This window comes from Taeniopygia guttata, chromosome 1 (assembly GCF_048771995.1).
Source record: "Taeniopygia guttata chromosome 1, bTaeGut7.mat, whole genome shotgun sequence".
Lineage (NCBI taxonomy): Eukaryota > Metazoa > Chordata > Aves > Passeriformes > Estrildidae > Taeniopygia > Taeniopygia guttata.
The window spans coordinates 90,237,855-90,250,143 of record NC_133024.1 but is presented as its reverse complement, the minus strand read 5'-3'; the positions used below and the strand labels follow the sequence as shown (position 1 = coordinate 90,250,143).

The following is a 12,289-nucleotide window of genomic DNA, read 5'->3' as shown; positions in this document are numbered from 1 at the left end:
TTCATTTACTGTGCTAAACCTGCTGTCTGTGGAGATTTTTAAAAATCCAAGCAAAAATGTACTAAAGGAATAGATAAAGGGAAAAAGTGAATTCTTGGCTAAGAGATTTCTGGTTCAAGTATGTTCAGATGTAAATTTATGTATTGCAATCCAATTTTTAAGCCAGTATATTTGCTACTGATCAGCCTGACTAAAACACAACTTGTGAAGTTATGCAAGTAAAACTTCTCATTTCAAGGAAAGAACATTTTAATAAATTCCTCTTGAGTCTGTTTTTCTTTGCAAAGGATATGTAGTGAAGCTTTTTTCCAGTCCATCATTGAAGTCTACATGTAATTTCAAATACTGAATTCTCCAGTTAAGTATATTATGCAAGCAGAAAGGAGAAACTCCTTATCAGAAATGCACAAGCATAATAGCTGAACCACTACAATAGCAAAAAAAATCTGAAGTAAGCCCTTCTCTCAGTCACATGAGGACTTAACTTTTGACACAATTACAATTTTTAAGCAGCATCTTTTGAACTAAAGGTGTAGATCTGAGCCATTCAACAGGGCTGATTCTCTTGGATCTTGCGTGTGCACATTGATCAACATAGAGGTCATATTTTTTCTTACAGTCCAAATACTATTTCATTTGCACTATAGAATCAGACCAGAAGACTCTTTACTCTGTCATCTAATTATATCCAGCTACTTACTTCCTTTTTGTGGGGGCGGTCACAATACTTTTGAGAATACTTTTTTATTTATGCAAACAGCATACTAGTTAGGGAAACATTACAAAATAATCTCTTACTCATCCTTCCTAGAAATAAGTCCAAGTAATTTCTTTATTGCTGTCAAACTTTGCTGTCCATACAAAACCACAAACAACTAGCATGTCTTTTACAGGGCTGTGGGGAATTATCCTTTTCTCTGTGTTTGTGTGTGCCTGTGCACTTGTGTGTGTGGTTTTTAGCAGATGTACAATATACAAGTTTTGTAATTTTCCCTGTCAATGCTTTTTTAAATTGAAAACAATGCTAATTATGTCTCATTTGAGATTGTTGTTAGATACCAAGTTACTAACATGTACTGTTACTAACAAATACTGTGCAATTTCCATGGGTTAGCACTTCTCTATCACTCAACCTGCTTAATAAAATAGAAAGCAAATGCAGAAGACATAGCAACTGTGTGGGAAAAATTAGATCTAGCAGAATACAAAGAATAAATGTTAAATCACTGGAATTTAAGGGAAACTTTACCAGTTCCATCTCACAATATCACAGGTAGTTTCCCATGGTTATTTTTTCTGATGTTTTCATCCACAAGACTATGATGCTCTGGGTACACAAAATTTTAGCAGTTGGTGATATTGCTGGTGTTAATTGTGTTTAAAAGTTAGGAACATTGTTATTTTCTAAGCACAGTTAAATAATTTTGCTGCCTAACCTGTGGAGCTAATACAATACAGTGTTTTTGAAGTGTGTGTTTCTCCAAAACACTGGGCTGTCAGTGTTGTAAAAACTGACCTTAGACCAAGGCTCATAGATCTGTTTAGAAGAATTCCACCTAACAGGGCTTTGCTAGAATTTTTGAGGTTTATCCACTGAAAATTTTCCATTTTATGAAGGCAATTTATTTTGTTTGACACTAAATCTGTTAAAGAATTTTCATGTGAATAGGCTTCCAAAGTCATGTATAAGTCAGGTAATACTAATGTTTTCCATTAATGAATGTTCACGGAAGTAGGGTGGAAGCAGATCTGCTTAATTTAAAGCAGTGTGGTGCTTTAATTTTATTTAATTGCTGAAATAAGCTTCAGTCCTCTTTACTTCTATGGTGCTTGCATTTGTAGCATGGAAAGTAATAATCCTCTCAGCTGCAGAATATTTCTCACAGCTTCATGCTATAAGACAAGCATCAAGGAATTCTTGGAAATCGTTTCAGGTAATATCTCTGCAGACTGATTGCACCCACTTAAGGACTGATGTGTTCTCTTCTGCTCTTTGCAATAAACAAAAAACAAAAGCTAGCACTCAAGTGACATTTGTTTAATATTTCATAGAGAAATTATGCCGAATGTGTTTCATCATTTTCATAGAATCACAGAACAGACTGGGTTGGCAGGAGCCTTTAAAGATCATCTAGGCTGTCCCTACCCTGCCATAGATAGAGGCATCTTTCCCTAGGTCTGTTCAATTTGACATTTTCATAGTCAGAACAGTGCTCATACTTTTTTTAAGCAAAAAATAAGGAGATTTGTTATACTTTCAGAAATTTACTTTAAAAAAAGCTAAGATTAGACTAAGAAAATGCTCATAATGCTCTCAGGTACTTGATTGTCTTAAACACACATAAAACTATTAAATTCCAGTTGTGTAGTGCATCCCTGTGTAAGACTAGAAATAGGAGAGCAGGCTTGTGTGTGCTTCTGTGGACAGAACTTGTTGAGCAAATCAGTTAAGGCTGTTCAACAGCTGTAGCTGGAATTTCAGACTCTGAGCTAGAGGGGAATGTGAAAGAGGTGATTTTCCAGAGGTTAGGACTGAGGTAGTTAGGTGTAGTCAATGTACCAACCAACCTGAATTTATTAAAATATTGCTATTAAATTACTAATTTTTGTATGATGATTAAAATTGCAGTAACTCATTTAAAAAAGTGCTCTGTATGTGCTGAATTACTTGCATGAGTTGTAGCACTCACAAATTCATCTGTGTCTTTTTTTCATAATCAGGTGCATATAATTCTGAGACGCTGGAAGATTATTATATGAATTAGTTTTAATAAGATGTTTGAATTTTTGCCTTAAACCTGTGTTTCAAAAAGGATAAGAGAAGTGAAATTGTTCAGTACTTGTCACTTGAATGCTTTCCCTCTCACTAGAACCAAAATCAACAGCAATAAAACCCCTCTTAGCTTCCTAAATTTTTTATCTCCTCCCCCTAAGTTCTGTGGCTTGATTTATTTCTGGATGAAGAGAAGAAAATAACATTTTACACAGCTCATTTGATGAACTGTGTAATGCTGCTGTTGCAGAGGTGAAGAAAAATGAGGAAGAAAAGAATGATCCTGAATAAAGGAAAAAATAATTTCTTGCTTCATCATGAAGAAATAAAGGACACTTTAAAAAATGATCCCACTATTTTTTCTAATATTTAATATAAACACAAGTAATATGTAGGATTTTTACTTTATTTCCCATGCCATTTTGTAAATTTCTCTGACAAACGCTCATTTTAAAGCAGCAGCTGCTTTGGCCAGAGTGACCTGTCTTCCCTTGATGGCCATGTGTTTAATCACAGAATCACTAGGTTGGAAGAGACCTTCTAGATTATTGAATCCAACCCATAAATCTGCAATATAGAGAGCAGCTTCTGTAAGTCAGTAATCTTAAAGATGGAATTTACAGAATCCCCTATGTGCAGCATTTCAGGCCACTCTGCCCTAAACTCTTTTGAGCAGCGGGGCTCTGATAAGGAAAAGCGGTTGAGGAGCATTTGAAGGTGTGTGTGTGCTCAAGTGGCCCAGCAGGGAAACAGTGCAGAAAAGTCAGTGAAGAAGTGATTCTAAGAGCTCAGGGCAGAATCATCTCGACCCAAGATAACCACAGATGACTGTACTAGGAACTGAAAATTCATAGGCAGTCACCAGGCAGGATGGCTTTATTTGCCCTTGGCAATCGGTGGTGGTCTGGGAACTTCCTGAAAATCCTAGTCCAGGCTTCTGCTTTTAGGACATGTCCTGCAAGTCTATTGTTGTTCTTTTGTTTCATCTGTCCTATTTATAGAAATTAAGTAGAACAAAACAAGAAACCAATGAAGATACCACAAATAATGTTGATTGTGCCTAAAAATAGTTACTCTAGAGAGAGCAGAACATAAGCAACAGAAAGAATCATTATCATGCTTTTAACAACAGAGGAAAATGCTTTAGTTGTGAGAGCTTGAACAAAAACCAATAGAGTCAAAATTGGTCTTAACTTACATTTGTGTTGTGAATATTTGTATAGCTAAAATTGGCTCCTTTGACTCAGTGTTGCCATGTTTGGATGTGTCATAAAGGTCATATTTGCAAACTTGTGATATTTTCATAATAGTTGCATTTTGTTGTTGTTTAAATACATGCAAAGCACATTATTTTTTTCATGTGTTTTGATTCCAAGAGCTTCACAGTGACAGTACCATGCTGTCTGAAAGCTGGTAAATGGAAATCAGATTCACCACAAATTAACATAAATATACTATTTCAGCTCTTTTAATTACATGTGGTTTGGAGGGAAGTTGTGATTTCTTTTATCAAATGAATCTGAGGTCAAATATTTATCTTCTTTTTCCTGTGAGGTTAGATGCAAAGGGACTGGAAGCAGATAATAATCTTCACAAGTCACTGCTGCTTTCATAATTGGTGGTGTTAATACAATTTAATGCTGGTTTCTGCACAGTTACTGGATTTCAAGGCTGGAAAAAATATTCTTCTTATTTTATAACAGTAATTTTTTGTTATTTTTCTTCTCCTGTTGAACCATGAAGCAAAGATAACTTTGCAGCAATGAGTTCCTGCCAGTCCAGAAGAATTAACTTCATGCAGTTTCAAGGGCTCAGCATGCCCCTTGTCCTATTTGTCTTTATGAATGTATACTTGCTAAAGACATGAAACACTAATAATGCCTTTAAAAAGAAATTATTACATTTTGCACGTAAGAATGTGTGTGAATGAGGAAGCATTGTGTCTGTGAATTGAACCCAGTGGTGCAAATGCCAGGAAAGATACATATAATGGCACCTAGCTCAGCAGCTCTACTGTAGTGTAGGTGTTCAGCTCTGCTTTACCTTCTGTACATAATCAGGGAATGGGAAATCTCATTTGAAACACCTACACCCATTTCTTTTAATGTTCTGCCCCTTCTGTTTCATCAGCCTGGAAGCAAAGCAGCCACTGAGCAGGGTGGGTGTGTTGCATGAATGAGCTCCAGCTGGTGAGAGGGTTGAGTTCTGTTCAAGACAGAGACTCGCCTACTTAATTCTGAATTAACTTTTTTGTTTTTAAATAAGGCGCTTTCTTTCTCCCAGTTGCTTCTACTTAGATGCAGTCGACATTTATCAGCAGAAAGATGCACTGCCATCTGGTGTCAGAACTGCTCACGGGAGCCAAGGCATTTGTCCAGAAAAAATCTGATGTGGCGAATGGGGTGTAACAAATTGCTTACTATAAAACTTCCTAAGCGCTGAAGAAGAGAGAGACTGTTTAGAATAAACTGTCCACACATAAGTCCTGAAAAAAAAAAAAAAAAAAACCCAAGAGAGAAAACATGCAGTTGTTTTATTACTGGGAAATTACAGTCTAGGTAAAGACACTTGCATGTAAACACATTTGCTGCTTCTTTTGTAGGGGGAAGAGGGGGAGATGGCTGCCCTGTTATCACCTTTCCAGACTATCCAGCTTTCAGTGAGATTCCTGAAAAAGAGTTTCAGAATGTCCTGACCTACCTGACAAGCATTCCAAGGTGAGCACCTGTCCAGAAGAAAAAAACTTTTATCTGCTAATGGACTTTTCACTTTTGATCCCTTACATGTGGTGTAAAAGTCAGGCTTGGTATTTAATTAAAGAAAAGCAAAATTAAGTTTATGGTGCAGTGTCAGTAAGTGTTGGTTAGTGACAGCTGTCTAAGGTAGTTGTTAGATAAATTACATGCTGCTATTTATATTTCATCAGAAAATTACTTCCTGGTATGTATGGATATAAGTTCCATGATGGACATCGTCCTCCTGTATCTTCACTGTATCTTAGAATGCAATATTCAGAGTTTTAATTGAGCACATGCATAATTTTGGCAGAGCATACTAATCCCTGGGTGTTGCTCAGAATATTACTCAGGGTGGGAACACTCTGTATCTGCATACAGAGGTTTGTCCTCACCACTTGAGCAGTTTCCCTGGCTTGGCTGAATGTGTCGTGTCTGCAGACTTCCAGAGCTTTGCCTGATGGTGTGAAGCAGGCCCAAGGATTAATTCTGACTCTCTTAGAGGGCACAATAGTGTTACCAATGAGCTGTCCAATAAATATAATGATTTTTGTTGATAGTCTGTTAATGAATTAAATAGTGGGCTCAAAATCTTGATGGAGGTGAGGAAAGCAAGTAACAGAATAAAGTGCATACCCTGGACTTCAAAAGAGCAAATTTTGGACTTATTCAGGGAACTGGTAGGTGGGATACAAAGGAAGGCAGTTCTGAAGAGTAAATCTGCTGCAGAAGGCTGCCAAGTTTTGAAGGACAGCATTCTTCAATTACAAGAATGGCACGTCCTGGAACATGCAGGAGGCTGATCCCACTGTCTGAAAGCAAATTTATGACTGAGCTGAGATACAAAGGCAGCATACAGGAGATGAAAGCAGGGACAGGCTACAAAGGAAGAATGTAGATACATTGTCCACATATGTCGAGATGGCGTCAGAAAAGTCAAAGCACACCTGGCGCTGAGGGACAAGAAAAAAGGGACATCACGGACTGCTCAAAAACACTTCTGGTGCTTTAGCAGTACAGGAATAAACAAAGAAAAAATTGGACCTGTGCTGAATGGACTGGGCAAATTAGTAGCAGCCAATAAAGATGAGGCTGAAACACTTGAGTTCTTTACTGCAGTCTTCTCTGACAGTGTCTCCCAGGCCTCTGTGTACAGAAAAGAGAGTTCAAGGAGGAGAATGACAAGCAATGACTTAGGACAAAATCAAGCATCTCTTGAGAAATCGTGACCCAAATCTAGTTTGGGATGAGCTGCTTTGGTGAGGACACTGACCAGTGTCATAGTAAGGTTGCTCTTTATAATCCTTGAAAGGTTTGGAGATTAGAGGTAATATTACTTTGATCTGTGGGAAAATTGTGGAGCGCGTCCTCTTAAAATACACTTTTGGGCACATAAAAGAACAAGGTGATGAGGAGTAGCCAGCATAAATTAAACAACAGTAATAGTGTTTGAACAGCCTATTTCTGTCTTGACAATACTGGATGCATCAATGGAGCAAAGCTGTGCATGTTTTTTGCCTCAACCTAAGCAAGACTTTCAACTCAGTCTCCCTCAGCACTCTTCTATTCACTTGAGTTGTTACATTTTGGCAGCTGGACTCCTGAGTGGGTAAGAAAGTCCTTGGATTGTTTGGCTCAAGGAGAGGTGTTTGTTGGCTGATGTTTTATCTGGAGACAGATTTCCTCAGGGTACTATATGTATCCATGCTCTCTGATGTCCTTGGCAAGGATCTGGAGTAGGAGATGGAGTGCACCCTCATCAAGTTGTACTTGATGTAACCAGCCCCTCCTGGTTGTACTTCTAATCCCTAGTTTGTCAGAGAATGAAACTCTGAAGCTCACAGCCAGTTTTTGTGTTCTGTTTATCCTGGTGGTGGTTAAACTGCATGGTGCTAAGCATCCCTTGGTCGTATCTTGGGTACTGTTTCTGCAAATAATTATATTCTAAATTCACATCTGCTTCTCCTTTTGAAAGTCCTTGGTGGTGCACTTCATGGTGGCCTACTGAACTTCTTCACAGAGTGGGGTTCATGTGAGAAATTCTGATCAGAACAAACAGCATCTGGTATGGTGGGGAAGCACTGAGTACATCCCAGCACACCACTTTGATCAGAGCAGATTTTCTGAAGGCATTTCTGTCAGTTGCTCCTACCTGAGAACAATTACTCAGTGAGTATTGAGCCAGAAGGGAACATTCCTTAAATCTGGCTGTTCTTCTAGGATTTTCTTGTTTCTTTAATTTGTAAGTATTTAGAAAGAGAGGACTATTCTTTTTAAACAAAGGAGATAGCCCAGGCGTCTAGATGTTAAGTGTAAGGTATTCACTATTGTGAGTATAACAGTTCTCTAGGTTTAAAGTGACGACAGTCAATTTCAAATCTTGTAAAAATAATGCTGTTGTTAAGATACTGATAAATGTGACACCTTTTTGTGCCTGAGAATCGATAAAATCTCAAAGGGCTCATGATATTCCTGATATCTTCACTATCAGTGTCAGAAGCTTATCATGTAAAATTGTGTTTGTGAGGCCTTGTGCATGTTTTTGGGAATAAAAGCTACAGAAATGACACTACCCAGATCTTCTTGTGAAGGATGTTTTGCTATTGATATGTTACATATATTAATACATATATAACCCTAAGAGGGGCAGTGCTGCAGTTCTTCTTGAATTGGGTTATTTCTAGTGCTCTTAAAGGTGGCATAAGGTAGGATTTTTCCTGACTTCCTAGTGTTCAGATACCATTTTAGGTGCTTTGGAAGTGACTTTTAAAGGAAGTGAAGGCAGTTAGCTTTTAGTTTGTCAGTTGGTTAAAGAGGTGTAAGGAGTACAGATTTACAGAAAGGATAGAAGTGCAGCCCACAGCTCTTAAGCATGGACTGCTCTCCCAGGTTATTGTCATTTAGTTTATCAGATGTGTAACTCTGTCTTTTGGCTGTTTGACAGACTAAGGGGAAATGGACTTTTCTAAGAGCACAGGCTGCAGAGCACAGACACACGTGGAGCCATCCCAGTTCCTCAGAAAACTGCTTGTTCTACTTGGCCCTGTATAAGATCACAGCAAGGGCTTGGCAGCAGTAACTCAAACATTGTCTGTCTGCCTGGAGTCATATGTTAAGGGAAACTGTATTTCATGGGGATGACAGTAAGGAGCTACTTAGGACCTCATCTTTCTGTCCTCTGCAGTAGAGTTCACTCAATAGTATATTTACTATATTTATATAATAAATCTTAGCAGTGACTTCAGGTTTTCAAGATCTCTTCCCAAGTGAAAGAAGGCTAGCTTAGGAGTTTGTTGAAAGAGGAAAAACTGAAGCCTCTCAACCTGCCTTTTTATTCCTTCTAATTTTATAGATAAACATGAGCTTTTCACCTCTTACTGTGTCCTTGTTCTGTATTATCTAAACACTGGGCTTCACAAGTTTTTTCTGTGTGAACTTTCTCTTGTCTTTTTCACAGAAAACTTTAATCATGAAACAAAAAATACCTTGTGCGGTACGTTTCATTTAGGAATAGAACTATTAAAAATTGCATGCTATCAGCTTAGATGATCATGGAGTGGAATAGTGTAAATAGTAGAGCTATTAGCATGTGCTTAGATGTGTAAATGCCTGATATGTGAGGATGTTAGGAAAGGACACAGTGGAAAGGGAATACCTCATCTCAGTTTAAAGATACTCAGTTAACCTTGGTGCAACTGTATAACATTAAGCAGAAAGCTGAACCATATTCTTCAGGTGGGTGTTGTTAATCTTGCAAGGTAAATTTGTGTTCCATAGATGATTGGATAAAATATGATCTCTAACATGGTTTGTAGTAATCTCAAAATATTCAGTACAGATTGTTGACATAATGTGTGACAACAGTCATGTACCACATGTACAGAAAGATTGCTGCTTTGTCAGGAAAAAACAATGGATTAAGGATGACTACAATAGACAGTGGAAGATTGCAGCTAATGCTTTTATAACTTCTGTTTTGCTATTGAAATATATGTTGTAAGGTATCTGTGTCATGCTTCTAAAGCAGGTTTTTCCTTTTAGAAAATAATTTTTAAATTAGCATTATTGAAATATAAGATAAAGTTTTATTAAAAAGGTGAGAATTGTCTTAGAAAGGTGAATAGGCTATCCAAGTAGGAGAATCCTTGGCAGTACATAAGGCAGTACTTTCTAGGAAGAGTAATTTAACTGAAATGCTGAATTGGTACAAATAGTTAACATGTAAATATTGATCTACATGAATTAATAGTTCTTATCAGTGGAGCTGTAGAATACAGTAATATGTCTAGATAAAGTGTAAGAGGGGACAACTTTAAATTCAACTGTATATCAATAGAGATTAGCCATGTCTTGCATTTTTTGGGGATATTTTGAGATTCCATAATGTCCATGTAGTTGGTCTGATTCTCCTTTGCAGAGAACATTTCCTGTTACTTCACTCTGGGAGTCCTTTGGAGATGACTGCTGAGGCTGGTAGAAAAAAAGGCCCTGCAGATCAAGGTTGTCTTCTCTCTTAGCTGAGTAAAAGCCCAGCTATCCCCAAACACCATCATTCTTACTGCATAGTGGGAGAAGCAGCTGTGCAATGCACCTTTTACATCCCACATGTACTAAGGCTGAAGGAAGAATATTGAATTTCAGGGCATTCAGAGTTCTCTGATCTGAAAGTTCGGGTTTTTTATTTTTCTGTTGACTTCTAAGATTTGCACTGTACCTTGAAGGCAGGTGTTATTCATGTTTAATTTCTCCTCATCACAGCTGTTTCTTGAAATGTATTGTATTAGCTTAAGTGTGTACACATTGTTGGAATATGAATTTACCAAATATGGGTAGTGGCATGAGAACTTGCTCCAAAAGAAATTAATACATAATTGCAGTGGTTAAAAAAAACTTAACTACACAGTATTCTTCAACATATGGTTTTGCTTCTGGTTAATTAGCAGTTTCTACTGCAATTAGAAAACAATATGCTGTTTATGAGAACAAAAAGAATATAGTTATATGCTTTTCTTTCCTGCTTATATAGGCTCATCTTTGAACAAAGAAAGCAAGCTAAAATTTTTGTGGTCACAAGAGATTGGAAAGCTAATATTTTAAAAGTGTTAAGCTGAGTCTTAAATACAAAATCCCTTTCAGGAGGAATAAGTAGTGCAGATTAGAAAATTCAGGATGGTTTTTGATGGCCCGTGTGAGTCCCATGCTGCTGATTAAGTATGATCCACGGGCCTTTTTTGATTGTATTCTGACAGAGCCTTGCACAGCTTCTCTTTGTAATGCCATTCTATCCTACTGCATGATCTTGAGCATAACTCAGGTTAACTTGGCACGTTCAGCAGTTTCCTGTTTTGAAAGGTGTCCGCCAGTTTCCTGGCTGGAAGAGTGTCCCTTTCTTTGAGATTCCTGAAGGTTTACAAATGCTTGAACACCATGTAGCTTTCTAAAAATCCTGTTTTTTGTTCTCTCTGGTGTAGGAAATTAGGGAGCCATCCTGTCCAAGAAATGGAACAGAACAAGACGATGTCCGAAAGCGTTGATGTCCGACAGTTGAAGAGCTCAGTAGCTGGGGTTTGCTAAGCTTCTGGCAGACACCTCCTTGTTTACTATACCAGCTTCCCATTGTTTGGGATAACACTGGAAAACAGAAGGAGATATGTGTGCTCTGAGCCTTTCAATGGGTTCAGATCTGTGTGGCACAGCAAAGCATGATGAGGTGGATTTAGGCAGGGACCAGAAGGACGTGCAGCAGCATGGCATGGCTGTTGCTGGAGCTAGCAAACCTCTGTGCCAGGGACACGGGAGAGCTCAGGGTTCATCCTGCTTGGGCCTGGCCAGTCTCCTTGGCATAGATCTACCACTGAGCTCTGAAAGCAGAGGCAGCAGTGCTGGGGTAATGCTGTGTTTTGAGCCTGTAAGTCGATCAGGGCTCAGCAGACCTTGTGAAGAGCCAGCATCAGAGGGTAACTACCTCTGTTTGCTCATTTATCTGCAAACTGAATGGGCAGCCCACCACTCGCTAAGAGTTAAGCAATTTTGTTTTATGGAGTGCCAGGGATGAATATTACCACATAACAGAAAAAAAGTGCCAAAAACCAGCTGCCCTGACAGTTCATACTGACGTGCTGAGCAACAGCTTTGCAGCTTCAGAGTTTATTTCTGTCAGCTGTGCTTAATTTCCCTGCTCTCCTCATTGTTGGATTACAACCAAGGCTGAAGATATGGAACCTGTACCCTGCTGTTATCTTGGCAGCCCCTCAAATTTGTCAGTGAGAATATCCCAGGACTTCCAGCAAAATCTGTCACGCTGTGTGTACCCTTCCTTTCTCAGAGCACAGCTGCCCAACAGTTGTAAATACCATATATTGCAGACGGAAAATGTAAGGTCTTAGGTTTGAAGTAAAAGCCTTCTATCCTAAATTTAAGTTGTAGTCCAAAGCTTTTGTGTCAGATACATACCCACACAAGATTAAGGTCAAAGCCCAAATTGTTACTTAGAGTCTGAATTTCTACTGGGTTTAAAAATATTTACACTTGTTTCAATGTCCACCTTATAAGTGCCTTAAACTTGTTTTAAAGCCCAGCCCTGTACACGTAAAGCCTTTCCAGTCTTTAAATCCCATTTACACCTTTGGGGTTTAGAGGATTTGGGTAGTATGTATGACACACACCATCCGGTGGTAAATTTAGTCTGCTAATAAGACAAAGTAAACTTCTGGACTGTCACACAGGGGTTTTTATTAGTCCAGTATTAAATTCAGAGAATTTAACACCCTATTTAAGTGTA

At 38.3% G+C, this 12,289-nt stretch overlaps 1 protein-coding gene across 15 annotated transcripts in view; it reads left to right on the top strand.

Annotated features, from left to right (window-relative positions):
• Nucleotides 1–12,289, top strand: part of MCF2L (MCF.2 cell line derived transforming sequence like) — a 150,503-nt gene that overhangs the window by 88,988 nt on the left and 49,226 nt on the right. For all 15 annotated transcript variants that reach the window (XM_030279823.4, XM_072933404.1, XM_012569619.5 and 12 more), the window contains one exon: nt 5,376–5,490. In XM_030279823.4, the coding sequence (XP_030135683.2) occupies nt 5,376–5,490 (115 nt within the window). The remainder of the gene's footprint in view (nt 1–5,375; nt 5,491–12,289) is intronic.